The sequence below is a fragment of the Ochotona princeps genome, chromosome 5 (genome assembly GCF_030435755.1).
Source record: "Ochotona princeps isolate mOchPri1 chromosome 5, mOchPri1.hap1, whole genome shotgun sequence".
NCBI lineage: Eukaryota > Metazoa > Chordata > Mammalia > Lagomorpha > Ochotonidae > Ochotona > Ochotona princeps.
In genome coordinates, this window is record NC_080836.1 from 42929453 (window position 1) to 42945835 (window position 16383).

At 38.2% G+C, this 16383-nt stretch overlaps 1 protein-coding gene across 4 annotated transcripts in view; it reads left to right on the plus strand.

The window, feature by feature from the left end:
- SLC4A10 (solute carrier family 4 member 10) overlaps positions 1-16383 on the plus strand; it is a 369353-nt gene that overhangs the window by 184238 nt on the left and 168732 nt on the right. For 2 of the 4 annotated variants that reach the window (XM_058664559.1, XM_036493156.2), the window contains exon 1: positions 15649-15729. The exons of the other annotated variants lie outside the window; for them this stretch is intronic. In XM_058664559.1, the coding sequence (XP_058520542.1) occupies positions 15649-15729 (81 nt within the window). Of the gene's footprint in view, positions 1-15648; positions 15730-16383 lie in introns of those variants that run through there. 4 annotated transcript variants of the gene reach the window in all.

A 16383-nucleotide genomic window follows, 5' to 3' on the forward strand; every position in this document is an offset into this window, starting at 1 on the left:
CTTTCTTAAACCTGAATACCACATTTTGTTTATTCAGTCATGTGTCAATAGACATTTTTATTGATTCCTTGTGACAATTATTATAACTTATTTGTTATTATCAGTCATCTTTGTTTTTTTCCATCTTTGCTCTCTGTTTAAATTTGTAATATTTTCCTTCCCTACTTCCGCTTATTCAGAAAAAAATCAGAGGGAAAGTGAAGAGTCAGTGGAAAACCTGTTATAAGGTTTATGTAGAAAATAGAGCCACAACTTTTCATGGTTGAAGAAGGGCTTGACTGGGGACTTGCAAGAATAGCATGATATTTTTCTACTATTAGGATTTTTGATAAAAGGAAAGGAAAGGAACTTTGACACTAGTTGTGTGACTTTGGTCAATGTCCTTGATCTGCTTGTGTCTCAAGAGTCTTAAAAATATAAAAACAGCATTTATCGCTTAGGTTGGTTTAGGGCTTACATGAAAGTACTAGAAATAGAGTGATATTCTGCGTATGTTCTTTTTTATTTTTTATTTTTCACTTTTTTAAAATTTCATTTTGTGACACAGTTTCATAGGCTCTGGGATTCCCCCAACGCCTCCCCAAGCCTTCCCCCACCATGGTGGATTCCTCCACATTGTTGCAGTAGTACAGTTCATATCCAGCCACGATTCCCTCATTGTGAGCATGTACCATGCATAGAGTCCAGCATCTTATTGTGCAGATAATTTCAACAGTTTCTTTGGGAGAGCATCCCTATTCTGAAAACAGAGCTGGCAGAATATAATCCCTTCCAATGAAAACTCACAACACAACATCAACAACAATTTACCACATTATGGAGTTCATTGGTATGGTATTGAGTGACTAATATGTTAGAAAATGTAAGTTCTTAACCTCATCCTGTGACTACTTCATTGACATTTCAAGTTTAGTTTATGCACATGTTCTAATATCACGGAAAACATTATTGTTGGATTTTCAGATTTAGGCTGAATGTTTAGAATGACATAAGTAACAAGAAAGGTTGTGGCAAAATCATTAAGAGGATTGAGGATATTAAGTCTAGAAGAGGTAATCATATTTGCTAGTTTTGAGTACAAAAAGGAGACTGGTGAGGGGCTCATGATACACGTTAAGATACTGTAGAAAGAGAACATAAGCAGAAAGTTTCCACGTGGAACTCATAGCAGGCATACGGTCTGATAAAATTGCAGGCATTGATTTTCAGTTGAGCATTTTGTTACCTAGGTAACTAAATTTTTTTAAATCAGGATGATCACCAGCAGGTGTTTATTTATCCAGTTATGGTTAATGATTATTCTAAGTGATACTGGGTAGGTCAGTTAAAATCTAAAAATAACTACCATCTATTGAGTATTTACTATATTCTAGATTGCAGGCTAAGTATATGTGTCATCTCATGCAATCTTCACAATCATCATGTGAAACAGGAACTATTACCAACCCCATTTTACAGAAGATAAAAAAAGATTTAGCAAATTGTCCAATATTCCATAGCTAGTTAGTGGTGGGGTTTGATCTCCCATGCTTTGACTTACCTGTGTTAACAGTAGTGCAAAGATGTTCCCCGCCTCCCTTTTAAGGGTACTGATAATTATCACTAAAATTTGAAAATACATTTATACAGATTTTATCATGAAAATTTTCAGTTAAGACATGGAAAATATATTCAGGAAGGTTAAAATAAATAATCACTATTTGTTAACTATTTTTTCTTTTTTTATTATATTTTTGACAATCTTTACATAGTTAATTAGGGTGAAAAGGTTCAAGGGCTATAGGAAAGTGGCTAAGACTATTATTTCCATATTGTTTCCTTCATGTATCTGAGGTAAAGGGGGATATTGAGGGAGAAGCCCCACCCAGTTTCCCACCCACCCCAGGTCCTGGATGTGGGGCTAACTATTTTTTCTTAGACGAGGCAAAATAAAGAACTGACCATGTTTCTATAAAAAGAAATACTATATATCAAAACAATTCAAGATCAGAATTTCTGGGATTAAGCCTGCAGAGAATGTTGCAAAGTCATGTAACAGTGTTATTTTTAAAATTATATTGTTATTAAGGCATTGTGTTTTGGGGGATTTTAACAGAACAATGTTGTTTTCTTTCATTTATCTAGTAAATACTAAACGTTTATTGGACATTACTGTAGGTAAAGGCTTAAAGTATTAAGAAATGTATAGTTCTTGCCTCAAAGAACTTGTGGTCAGGTGGATATAAATGGGTGAGGAAGTACTATAGTAAACACAAAATCCTAAGACCCACAGGGTTAGCCCACACTAGGAAGATGGAAAAGGAAAGCTAGAGGAGACAGAATAAGTTGGACCTGAGTATTTTAAGGTTATGATCAAAAATTTATAAAATCAAAATAAAAAGTAAATGAAACATATGGAAAAATATTTGCAGCACATGTGAAACTTGAAGTGTTGATAGTATACAAGTTGGGCCCGGCGGCGTGGCCTAGCGGCTGAAGTTCTCGCCTTGAAAGCCCCGGGATCCCATTTGAGCGCCGGTTCTAATCCCAGCAGCTCCACTTCCCATCCAGCTTCCTGCTTGTGGCCTGGGAAAGCAGTCGAGGACGGCCCAAGGCTTTGGGACCCTGCACCCGCGTGGGAGACCTGGGAGAGGTTCCTGGTTCCCGGCTTTGGATCGGCGTGCACCGGCCCGTTGCTGTCACTTGGGGAGTGAATCATCGGACGGAAGATCTTCCTCTCTGTCTCTCCTCCTCTCTGTATATCCGGCTTTCCAATAATAATAAATCTTAAAAAAAAAAGGTAGCATACAAGTTGATTTTATATGGAATAATTCGTTAACAATTAAAACATTGAATGGAAGGAAACATTGATGAGGAAAGGAGAAGGGATAGGGCATTATCATTCCCTTATACATGCAGGCGAAATTGTTTTATTCTTCCTAGAGGACTGTTAATAATATGTAGTGGGAGCATTAGTTTCTTACCTCAAATGGGTTTTTCTTCAGAAATTCTTTCAGCAGAAACAAATAATGAGATTTCCAGGAAAAAGTATATGCAGGTCTTATGTCATCAATATATATTACTACATAAAGTATTAGAAGTCATCTTGGTTAATTAATATGAATGCCCTTATGATGAGTTGATATCCTGACATTACCATTAGATTGTAGAAGAATTTTTAAAATTTTAAATTTTAAGACAATTCATACTAAATTGGTTAGTGGAGTCTTGAAAGATATTTATTATGTAGTATTTTAGTTATACTGCTAGTCACAGAAGTTTGGTAGCTAATTCCATGATAATTATTTCACTTGCTAGTTCTCTAATAAAAAATGAAGCTGCTTTATGATCAAAGCTGTATTTCAAAAATATGTTTTAGAACTAGTCTTTTAATGAAAAGGAAAGCTTTTATTTGCTAAGAATTATTAAAAGCTGCTTTTTTGACTCGTTAAGTCCTTTCTTTATTCTTCCACTTCCAACTAGAGATTAAATTACATTCACAATTTTTATGATATGATTTCATTTTTTTCATTAATGGCTCAGATCATGAAAATAGGTACATGTTTATCCTACCCAAGATAATTTATGTTCTAGTATGTAAGATTAGGAAATTATAGTCTTTAAAAATAAGCTTTCCAGATGTTGTATTTTCTTTTAATGTATTTGGGCAGCAACATTTTCTGCTGTTTAAGTCAACACTTTGATTTGCAAGGCAGCTCCGCACAGTAAGCACAGCAGGCTCTTGGCAATATCATAAAGTAAAATAAATATATCTTTGGACATTTCACTTTTGCTTCATTTCCATTTTTCACTCAGATTCTTTATTCAGGGTTTTTCTTTTTTTGTTTTTCTTTTCTTGGGCTTGTTGTGCCCTGAGAATGCTGGGTTGCTAGATTCCTTAAGACTCTTTTCTCAAAAACAAACAAACAACAAACAACAAACAAATGTAAAGATACATGGTATGCACTAACCTACATCTGCTGCTTTCCCAGGCACATTAGCAGGGAGCTGGAAAGGAAATGAAACAGCCTGAACGTAAACCAGTGCTCATACGGGATGCTGACACCATAGCCGGAAGCTTAATCTACTATGAAATGATGCCAGCCCCATATGATTTATTAATGTAATAAAATAATTAAGACCTGTACAGGATGATAGCTGATTTTGAAAATCTTAGGCACCACTGGGATTTCTGTGTCTTCCCAAGTGCGTAAGGTTGCCCAATTGACTGGCTCTTTTCCCAAGTCCATTCACAGAGAGCTTTGTTTTGTGTGCTCTTATACTACAGCAGGTACCATTGGCATAATGAAAGTTCTGGGATTAGCAGTACAGAATAGTTTTTTCTTTTTTTTTTTTTGTTTTTAGGGTTATTATTATTACTTAAAGATTTAGTTTATTTTTTTCCATTGGAAAGGCAGAGGTATAGAGAGGAGATGCAGCAAGATCCTCCAGTCTCTGGTGTGCTTCCCAAGTGGCTGCAGCAGCCAGAGCCAAGTCAATCCAAAGCCAGGAGCCCAGAGTTTCTTCAGGGTCTCCCACGTGGGTACAGGGTCCCAAGACTTTCAATCATATTCTACTGTTTTCCCAGGCCATAGGCAGGGAGCCGGATGGGAAATGGAGCAGCCAGGACATTAACCAGTACCCCATATGGGATCCTGGTGCAAGCAAGATGAGGATCTAGCCATTAGGCTACTGTGCCAGACCCAAGCCATTTTATTTATTTGAAAGAATAACAGAGGGAAACACAGAAACAGAAAGACATCTTCCCTAGGTGATTCATCCCTGGTGACTACAGTGGCAGCGACTGATCCAGACTGAGACCAGGAGCCCAGCTCTCCCCTGGGGTCTCTTAAGTGGTTGCTGAAGGCCTAAGGCTCCTTTTATTTGTTTTAGTTTTTAAAATTTTCAAGTATTATTGTTATTATCTTTCATGACATAGTTTTGTAGGAATAGGGATAGCTTCCTCTCCCCCCACTTCCTCCCTCTTTACTTCCCTGCCACATACCATTTCTCCCCATGTTATCGCAGTAGTATAGTCCTTCAGTAACAATTACAAGTTCAGCATGCTGCTATTTAAGTACATCATGGCATCGTGGGTATAGGCAATGGTAGAAAATCTAGTATCAAATTGTCAAGGTATATTTAACAGTTTCTTAGGAGTTCTCCTTTTGTTCAGGAGTAGAGACACATACTGCAACATATCTAAATTGGAATTAGTTTTTGAAATGTTTGGTAGAATTCAGCAGTGAAGTCATGTGTTCTGGCCTTTTCTTTGTTGGGAGGGTCTTCATTAATGATTCAGTCTCCATCTTAGTTATTGGTCTATTTAGGTTTTCTATGTCATGCTAATCTAATTTTGGTAGACTGTATTTGCCCAGAAATCAGTACACTTCTTCCAGATTTTCCCTTTTTTTTTTTTTTTTTTGGCATAGGGCTGTTTGTAACAATTCTTGATGACTCTTTGCAGATAAAAAGCAGACATGGATGCCAAATCTAACCACTGATACATATTTTTTAATTAAAAAAATATGTTTTTGATGATGTTTACATAACTGATCAGTGTGGGAAGGGTTGAGGACCAGGGGATAGTGGGGGAACCATTGTTCACACATTTTCTCTTCTTCCTGTGTATGGGGAAGAGGGGGACGTAAGAGGCGAAACCATGCCCAGTCTCCCAACCACATCAGTGCCCAGGGGTGGGGAACTGCCACCCGATGGGTCCTGGTGGGAGAGCATTATCTGGCAGTTCTGGTCAAGTTTTTCTTTCTTTTTTTTTTTTTTAAATAATCTTACCTAGTTGATTACGTTACAAAGTGTCAAGGGTTATAGGATGAAAGTGGGTAATACCATTGTTTCCACACTAATATTATCATTTTTTTCCCTGTATCTGGGGTCAGGGGAGAAACAAAGGGAAAAGGCCCACCCAGCCTCCCACCCATCCCAATCACCAATGTGAGGCACGCTCTGAGAGTCCTGTTCAAGCCATTTTGATAGTTCAACAGTTATGGATTGCTGCCAATCTCGCCGTTCCGATCGCAATGAAACCTACTCAGAGTCCACTGGCTGACATAGTTGGGGTTCTGAGATCAGCAGTTCAGTTGGTGGGATCTCCAAAGAAACTTCATCTGAGATGATGCAAAACCTGATTCTTGCGTGAGTTTGCCAGTACGTGGTCTGACACTGTCCGTCGCCCCAATCAGTTTATACACATGCTGGTCGTTGCTATTGCCAGGTCAGTTCTGTTTCCAGCCCTGTCATCCACTTGAACCAATGGGTATTGTAGTCCAGCTCGATCCTACCCACTTCATACTCGGTCCTCAAGCAAACCAGTGGGAGCTGAAGCCTGGTGGGGGCGACTCCCCATAATCCCCATCAGTTCTGCACCCTACCCTGGTTCCCATGCTTGCCAGTATGTTCCGCAGACTTGTTCAGTCTATCCCACATCCCATTTAGCTCTCATACATGTCAATGGGCATTGAAGCCTAGTTCAACCCAACTAACTTTCTATCCAGCCCACACACGTACTAGCAGGTGCCTTTCTCTTAGCCACACCTGCCTCTGTCCTGGTTTTTGTGCTCTCCAGTGAGAGTGGTAACCCTGAGGGAGGTGCCCACTATCTCCCTACTAGGCCACTCCCACTCCCAGATTATGCACTCTCCAGGTGGTTCTGGCATTTGACTTGACAGAATTAGCTCCCAGTGCCATCCTCTGCCAGCTGATGCTGTGGCTAATCCCAACCATCCCCACCCACTCTAATTTTTGCTTGCACCAGTCGGAACAGTCAGTCGAGCCTGGCCCTTCCCTCATCCAGCTCACATGAGGCCCACAGGTGCTGTAGCCCTGCCTAGTCTGGTCTGCCCCTATCCCAACTCATGCTTTCCAATGCGAGTGGTTGTCCAGCAGGGGAGCCTACATTCCTCTGCCAGCTTTGCCTCCTCCCCCTGGTTTTCACATATGCTGTTTGGGCGCTGCAACCACATCTGGTACAGCTCATCTTAACCACTGATATTCAATATAATTCTGGAAGTTTTAGCCAAAGGTATTAGCAGAAAAAAGAAATTAGAAGTATACAAATTGGAAATGAGGAAGTCAAGGTATCCCTGCAGATGACACGATTCTTCATATAATGGAGAATGGAAACACTATGTTATGAGACTATTGGAACTCCTAAGAGAATTTGTTAACGTTACAGGATGCAAAATCAAAACACCAAAGCAATAGCCATTGTATAAGCAAACAATTCCATAGGTAATAAATATCAGTAGATCAGTTAGATTCACAATAGCTGCAAAATTTCAAATACCTTGGATAAACCTAATCAAGCATGTGAGGGATCTCTATGATGAAAATTGAAAACTATAAAGAAATAGAAGACACTAAAATGTGGGAAAATCTGCCATGCTAATACTTCTTTTATAAAAGTATTTTGGGTGCCAGCATTGTGGTGTAGTGGGTTGAGCTGTTGCCTGCAATACTTGTATCCCGTATGGTCTCCAGGTCAAGTTCCAGCTGCTCCACTTGTAATCCAGCTTCCTGCTAATGTGCCTGTGAAAGCAGAGGAGCATAGCCCATCTTTGGCCTCTGTGCCCATGCTGGAGATCCAGAGGAGTCTTCTGGCTCCTAGCTCTGGCCTAACCCAACCCCAGCCTTTGTGACCATTTAGAGAGTGAACCAGCAGATGGAAGAACTTTTTCTTTTCCTGTCTCTCACTCCCTCTCTGTAACTCTGCCTTTCAAATGAATACAACAAAATATTTTTTAAATAGCTTTATTTATTTGAAAGGCAGAGTTAAGTTGAGACATAGAGAATGATCTTTCAACTGCTGGTTCATTTCCCAAATGGCTCCAGTGACATGGATTGGACCATGTCACAGCCAGGAGCAAGGAGCTTCATCTGGATCTTCCACATGAGTGGAAGGGCCCAAGCACTTGGGCCATCTTCCACTGCTTTCCCAGGCACATTGTCAAGAACATAGGATGCTAGTGCAATCACTCTTAGGTCATGTTATGATGCTTTTTTAGGCACATTAGCAGCAAGTTGGATCCAAAACAGAGCAGCCAGGATTCTAACCAGTACTTCTGTAAGAAATGTTTTCATCTCTGGTGGTGATTTAACTTGTGCACCACAATGCCAGTCCCAGAATAAATTTTTTTACGCTGGGACTTGAGAGAGGTGATGACTAGATTATGATGTAGACACAGAAAAACCGTGTAATATGTGTTATATGAATGTAATTTAGCTTAAAATATATTGCATTCAGTTAAAATATTCTATAGTATGTATAAAATATTATTTCCATGTGAATATAGTATATTTATTATATAACATAAATGTGTATCTTTTAAATTGTGCTTTAATTTGTATAATTGGATATAAGGCAGTAAGACATAAATATAAACTTTTATTACATATCAAGAAAATAATACATTATAAAGATTTAAGTCAATAGTTTATTCCCTTAAAAAAGACAAAATTTTAAATTCGATTTTACAAATCAGTGGCTAAGCATCTGTCAATATAAATTAATGTTTCTACCAATAAGAGGAAAATACTGTTAAATACTTGTGAATTCAAATCTAAGATTTTAAAGGATCAAAAAATATGGTATCTGCCCTGAGGACATTTTATAATCTGATTAAGTTCATGGACCTTTCATTCTATTGTTTAGCAAAAATTTGTTGAATGCTCATATTTATGGATTAAATTCTCTTTAGGAGCTTACAAGTTGAGGAAGTGATAAATAACATGTGTGAATATCATAAAACAAATTTATAAATGATAAACTGGCAGAGTAAAACTAAATCCTGCATACTAACATATTAACATAAAAAAGTAGAGAATATGCTGAATATGCAGTGACTGAGGTTAACAGCACAGAACTTTGAGGAAAGGGATTAGTTATCCAGGTTGAGGACAGTCAGAGAGAAAACACTTAACATTTTCTTTAGAAATTAAGGGGAATGAGGGAGAAACACGTGAAACCTGATAGCTGCCCCAGAAGAGAGGGACTGCTAAACAAGAAATGCCACATATTGATCCCCTCCCATTTAGAAAATTAGCCTATTTGTAGATGTAAAAATCTGATGTAGAAATAGCGTTGTGATAATTATTCAGAGAAAACAGGAAGAATTCAATGTGTTACACTTTTTAATGGGCTCAAATTTTGAATGTTGAACACATTTGATTCACTTCATTGTGTGGAGAATATTCCCTGTTGCATCATTGTAGAATTTTGTTACTGATTTGTACCTAAGTATTGAATATAAGATAGTAACGGCGCGTTACAAAAATTAAATTTTATGTCATCCAATGTGAAACACTGTTTTAAAGAGACTAGATGATTTCCAAGCATAAAAAGTTTATTGTGAGTTTTGATGCCATAGTCATGGGGTTGCCGGTACCTCTCTCTTATGCAGATTTCATTTCATTTGTGTATATTTCCAGGAGTGGGATGGCTGGGTCATATTGTAGATCAGTTTTCTGTTGTTTATAGAATTTCCAAATTGACTCCATAGTGGTTGTACTAGTTTACATTCCCATCAACAATGGATTAGGGTACATTCGTCCCCACATTCTTGCTAGTGATTTTGTTTGTTGATTTTTGCAATGCAATTCCCAGTAGCTATAACATCGGAACAACTCAGATATCCATCAATAAAGAAAATCAGGTATATTTATTCCATGGAATACTACTAAACCATAAAAAGGATGAAATCTTACTACGTTCAATTATAATGTGGCTTTCACTTACAGTATACTGGAAAGGCATGTTGGTGAGAAAACACAATTTTATTGTTTTGCGCATTTGAAAAATTATTTTGGGCCCAGTGTGGTAGCCTAGTGGCTAAAGTCCTCACTTGCATGTGCCAGGATCCCGTATTGGTGCTGGTTCATGTCCTGGCTGCTCCACATCCCTTCTAGCTTACTGCTTGTGGCCTGGACAAGCAGTAGAGGATGGCTGAAAGCCTCAGGACCCTGCACCTGCATGGTAGATATGGGAAGATATGGAAGATATGGGAGTTATGGCTCCTGGCTTCTGATTTCAGTATAGGATCAACTCAGTTCTGGCATGTGTAGCTACTTGTGGAGTGAACCAGCAGACAGATCTTTCTCTCTGTATCTGCTTCTTTCTGCAAACCTTTCCAATAAATAAATCTTTACAAAGTATTTTCAGGGTCGGGTACGGTAGCCTAGCAGCTAACGTCCTCTCCTTGATTGCCCCGGGATCCCATATGGGCGCTGGTTCTAATCCCGGCAGCTCCACTTCCCATCCAGCTCCCTGCTTGTGGCCTGGGAAAGCAGCCAAGGATGACCCAAAGCCTTGGGACCCTGCGCCCGTGTGGGAGACCTGGAAGAAGCTCTTGGCTCCTGACTTCGGATTGGCTCAGCTCCAGCCATTGTGGTCACTTAGGGAGTAAACCATAGGATGGAAAATCTTCCTCTCTGTCTCTCCTCCTCTCTGTATATCTGACTTTGCAATAAAAATAAATAAACCATAGGAAAAATATTTTCAGCGTATTTGAGAGGCAGAGAACTTCTATTTGTTGAATTCCTCACCAAGTAGTCACAACAACAGCTATATCTGCGGCAGGTTTAAACCAGGAGCCCTGAATTCATTGAGTCACCCAGGTGGATGGTAGGGACCCATGAACTTGATTCATCAAATGTTGAGTTCCCGGCTATGCATTAGCAGGCTACTAGATCAGAAGCACATCTGAAACATCAGATACAGGCATCCTGGTATCTTTAACCATTGTGCCCAATGCCCATCACTGTTTCTTTTTTGACAATGCTAAAAAGGACCTAAAAGAATTTTAGATTGTTTTAACTGAAACAAACACTGTTTCAAAGATGATTGTTATGATCCCTGTTAGTCCATATGGGAGACGAAAGTTCAGTTCTCCTAGAACTAAAGAAGGAGGCAAGTTAATGCTATATTACTTTGCTTAAATCAATTTATGATTTTTTGTGCCATTGATGTACAGTAAATTACTCAACTACTTCACAACTTCCAAACATTAAAGGGAAAAAGGATATCTCAGTGGTTAATTGGCAATATTGCTGGCAAAAACTGAGGACCACATGAATTGACCAGCAAATGCAGAATTACATTTAATTGGAAGTGATTTAAACTTTCTATGCATCATCTTACAGCAAGTATCAACCTCAGTCTTTCACAAAGCAGTAATATTCTCATACTTCAGAAATACACATATAGATCTTCAGAACTTATTCATGTTGTAACTGAAAGTATGTACACTTTTATCAGTATCTCAATATTTACCCATTTTTGCCACCTCTTAGACTCTGGAATCTACCTTCCTGCTCTCTGTTTCTGTGAGGTGAGCTTTTTTTTTTTTCACTTCTAGGTGATATCATACAGGATTTATCTTTTTCTGTCTGCCTTTTTTTTTTAAAGATTTATTATTATTGGAAAGCCGGATATACAGAGAGGAGGAGAGACAGAGAGGAAGATCTTCCATCCGATGATTCACTCCCCAAGTGACAGCAACGGGCCGGTGCGCGCCGATCCGAAGCCGGGAACCTGGAACCTCTCCCAGGTCTCCCACGCGGGTGCAGGGTCCCAAAGCTTTGGGCCGTCCTCGACTGCTTTCCCAGGCCACAAGCAGGGAGCTGGATGGGAAGTGGAGCTGCCGGGATTAGAACCGGCGCTCAAATGGGATCCCGGGGCTTTCAAGGCGAGGACTTTAGCCGCTAGGCCACTCTGCTGGGCCCTCTGTCTGCCTCTTTTAACTTACATAATGCTCTTTAGTTTCATCTATGTTGTTTCATATGGCAGGGTATCTTTTTATTTGTGGTTGGTATTTCTCAGCTAATACTCTATTACCTATATATCGCCACTTTTTAAAAGTTCACACATGCATCCACAAAATATTAGGTTGTTGTCTATTATTGATAGTGCTGCAATGAACATGGAAATGCACGTATAAACGTTACAGTTCTTAGGTCAAATTTTAAGAGAAAAACTCAAAACCTGACACATTCACAAAATTAATGCTTGAAAGGTTTTACATGGACAGGTGATTTTCTTTTTCTCCCCTCCCCACCCCTCCCCTCTCCTCTCTTCGCTTCCCTTCTCTCTCTGTTAATATACACAGAACAAATGCTATGCATTCCATAGATACAGTTCCAAGGGAGCAATCATACCTTCCTCTCTTTCTCCCTCATGACTTTCCTATTCTTCCTTCTCTTCAATAGTATTTGCATAGCTGTAATTTTAATCCATTCCATATTCACAGGATTATTATTTTTTTTTACTAATCATGATATTTAACAAGTAAAAAGTAAAAAAGCCCAAGATCACATTTCCACTGGAATATAAACCTGCACTAAAAACAACAAACTATTCCCAAAGTGACCATTTTACTTATATCCTTTTTTTTTTTTTGGTGTGCTTTTTATTAAGTGTCACAGATCAGAGATGATGATGTGATAGAATACTTGTCTCCATGAGACCTGCTCATTTTGCTCAGCATGTTTTCCAGTAGCATCCATTTTATTGTAAAATATAGGGTTTCATTCTTTTTATGGCTAAGTTATATTCCACAGTGTGTATATACTGCATTTTCTTTTTTTAAAAATCTTTTTTTATTAAAAAGATTTATTTTATTTTTATTTACAAAGCATAGTTACACACAGGGAAGAAGAGACAGCTGGCTTACTCCCCCAATAGCTGCAGCAGCCAGAGTAGAGCTGATGTAAAGTCAGGAGATTCTTTTGGGCCTCCCACATGGGTGCATGGACTCTAGGATTTGAGCCATCCTCTGCTGCTTTCCCAAGCAGGAAGTAGGAAGCTGGATTAGAAGTGGAGCAGCCAGGACATGAACCAGTTCCCATATGGGATGTTGGCATTGCAGGCAGAGGCTTAACTTGCTATGCCGCCATGCTGGCTCCATACCACATTTTCTTAATCCAGTCATTGATTGGTGGACATCTGAGTTGATTCCGTATCTTACCTTCAAGCTAGAACTGAATTACAATAAACCTGGTTATACAAACAACCATCTTGCATTCTGATTTCATTTTGTTTGGCTAAATTCCTGGGAGTGGGATGGCTTAGTCTTCTGATAATTTGATTTTTCAGATCTCTGAGGACTCTCCATACTGTCTTCTATAATGATTGTACTAATTTACATTAAAACAAAAAGTGGACCAGGGTACCTTTACCCCACATTGTCACTAGTGTGTATGTATGTATGTATGTATGTATGCAAGTATGTATGTATTTATTTTAATTTTCAAATGATGACCCTCCTAACTAGGATGAGGTGAAAACTCATTGTCGCTTTTCCTTGCATTTCCATGATGGCAAGTGATTTTGAGCACTTTCTTATGGTTATTTGTATTTCAACCTTTGAAAATTGCCGTTTAATGTCCTTTGCCGTTTTTTCCAACTGGATTGTTTGCTTTGTTGTTGTTGGATTTCTAGAGCTCTTTATAGATCCTGGGTATTAATGCTCTATCAGTTGAGATTATGATCACCACATTTATTAGAATCTTGCTTTTCATGTAATGTTCTATTATGATATATATTTCCTCTGTCATTAGCATTTTCTGTTCATTCATTGTATTAAAGGTTTAAATGCCATCATCACTTTAAATGCCATAATTTAATCTTTTACAGTTTCTTTGTTTCCATTTTTCCTTCAAACAGTTTTTTTTTTGGTTTACATCTCAAATTATATATACATATATACATGTATATATTATTTTACAGGTTTATTTATTTTTTATTGGAAAGTCAGATTCACAGAGAGAATGAGATACAGAAAGGTTTTCCATCTGCTGGTTTATTCCTCAAATGGCAGCAAAGGCAGAAGGTGAGCCAGGCTCAGTGGATCTGAACCCATGAGCTGCTTCCAGATCTCCCACACAGGTGCAGGGTCCCAAGGTTTTGGGTTGTCCTCTATTGCTTTTTCAGGCCACAAGCAGAGAGCTAGATGGGGAGTGGATCAGCTGAGACATGAACCAACACCCATATGGGATCCCAATGCCTGCAAGGCGATAATTTAGCCACTAGGCTACCTTACTGGGCTTTAAATTTATACTTTTGCCTTGAGATAGATTTTCCAAATGGAAATACTAGTACAAAGGATTAAATGTTTTAAAGAATGACAATACATTTTTCCTGCTTACTTTGAAAGTTTAGCTAATTTGTTTTATTTATTTATTTATTTTTAATTTTTTTGGGGGTGGGGGCCTCCAGGGCAATCCTGATGGTCATTGCAACAGAGGGCGGGGGTCCAAAGCTGGAACCTTAAGTAAGGACCAGAAGAAGCTCCTCTCCCTAGTCCCGAAGGAAGTTTGCTGTTCTTCTGTTTCTGCAGATCTCTCAGGGCTCCTGGCTGTTGTTCCGATGATCTTGGGTCCTTCGAGGAAGGATTTGGGCCTCTTCCATCCCATGTGGTAGATCCTGACGGGGCTGGGTGACCTCGGAGCTCTCGGCCTCCGAAGGCATCCAGTTCCCCGTGTTCTCCTTGTCTGTTTGGATGTAGTCCTTGGTGCCCATACTGATAGTCCTTGGTGAGGATCTGAGTCTTCAGGGTTGGGATACAAGCCTCCTCCTGTCCACCTGCTCCACTCTGGGGTTCCCCCTGCTCTGTGCATATGACCTCCTGTTAAGAGGTTGTCAGGATAACTCCTGGTTCCCCCTAGGTTTTTGTTTTTCATATTTTTAAAACACAATCTTTTTCTGTACGGTAAAGAGAATTTCCAATTATAACTCTAGAGGATAGTAGTTTTCTAGTATTAATCTAATTTAAAAAATAAATCTTAAAATTTTCAGATTCTATTTTATAATAAAAGAATATGAATCTTTCTGAATAAGAATGAAAATTCATAATATGATGCCAATAACCTACACAGATTTCATTCCAAGATGTAACATTCAGTTTAAGCATTTTATTATTGCATTTTATCTATTGCATTTTAAACTTTCAACATGTTCAAATGTAATGTATATTATTATTTGGAGCATACTGATCTGAAAATGCAAAGTGAAAATAAAATTTTTGAAAATTAAAACATCAACATACATTTCCTATTTATCCATTTTATACACAGTTATCAAATATTGTCAGAATAAAATTTCTTATTTGTAGTCCCTTCCAATTTTGATAGCCTTGATAAGTGATAGTTCTTTAAAGGAATGTAATTTTGCTTAAATGATCAAATGAACGCTTAGTCATGTATGAAGGAATATGCCTAATAATAGAGATTTGACATTTTAGCATTTTATTTACAACAGATAAATTGGATACTTAATTAAATGTAGCATTGATTATATTAAAGGACTGACAAAAAAAATTAAATTTTCTTTGAGAAGTGGAGTCTCTATAGTAGCAGAAGTGGGAAAGTTGAAGGATAGGGTTCATTTTCTGTTGGCATGATGCAGAATTGCTCCAAGCAGTAAGCTTACTGTTTTCAGACAGCATTAGCAGCATCAGTAAACACAACTGTGTCAGCCTGTCTTAGCACAGGGTGTTTGTAACTGTACAGAGGAGACGATAAGCCATCCATGAGATTTGCTATCTTAGTGATGGCTTAAATAGATCCTAATGGAGAGATTTGCTGTTTGATATTTCCTTCAGTAGCTGTGATGATGCTGAGAGATAGAGCTGGCTGTGATTTTCTTTTGTAAGAGAAGAAATGCAATCATTAGGGGTTTCTGGAAATAGAAAGGTCATGCAGTCTGGAACCTGTGAGTCTTTTCAATCTCTAAGTCATCAGGTATGACCTTGCAAATTATGACATTCTTACTAGAATGTAGGGTTATTACTTTCTTTGGTTCTTTGTAATTTAGGATATAGTATTTAATGCAAGTGGTTATTTTTAGATTTTCTTCAGGATATTTGAAAAAGTCATATTTCTAATAATGGACAACAGCTAAATAATATTAACTTTAAAATGTGTGTGTTTGTATCTGTGTGTTTGAATCGTGCTTAGTTTTTTGGGGGGGTGGGACAATAGGGGCAATGAAAACTAAAGGAAGATTTTCTTTGTATGTGCTTACAAGCAAGATTTGAGACAATTTAGGTTCCAAGATAAAGCCTAAATATAGTCAAACTGCATCTTTTACTTCAAGGAATAAAAATAATGTAAATTGGTAAGCCTGATAAGGACACATTATCTGCTTATAGGTGACACAGAACAAAAAATTCATAGTTGCAGTTTCTTCAGCAGATATTGATGGTATTACTATCATTGCAGTGTATCACATATCAGTGAAAATTTCATGAGTAGAATTGTATTCCTCAGCATCTGGGCTGTAAGCTAATTTACTGAAATTTGTATTATAGTGTCTAAACTCTTTTCAAGGCTTTGGTTTTAGTAGTTTCTCTGATCTATTGAAATACTTTTGCTTTGGTGCTCTTAATATAGATA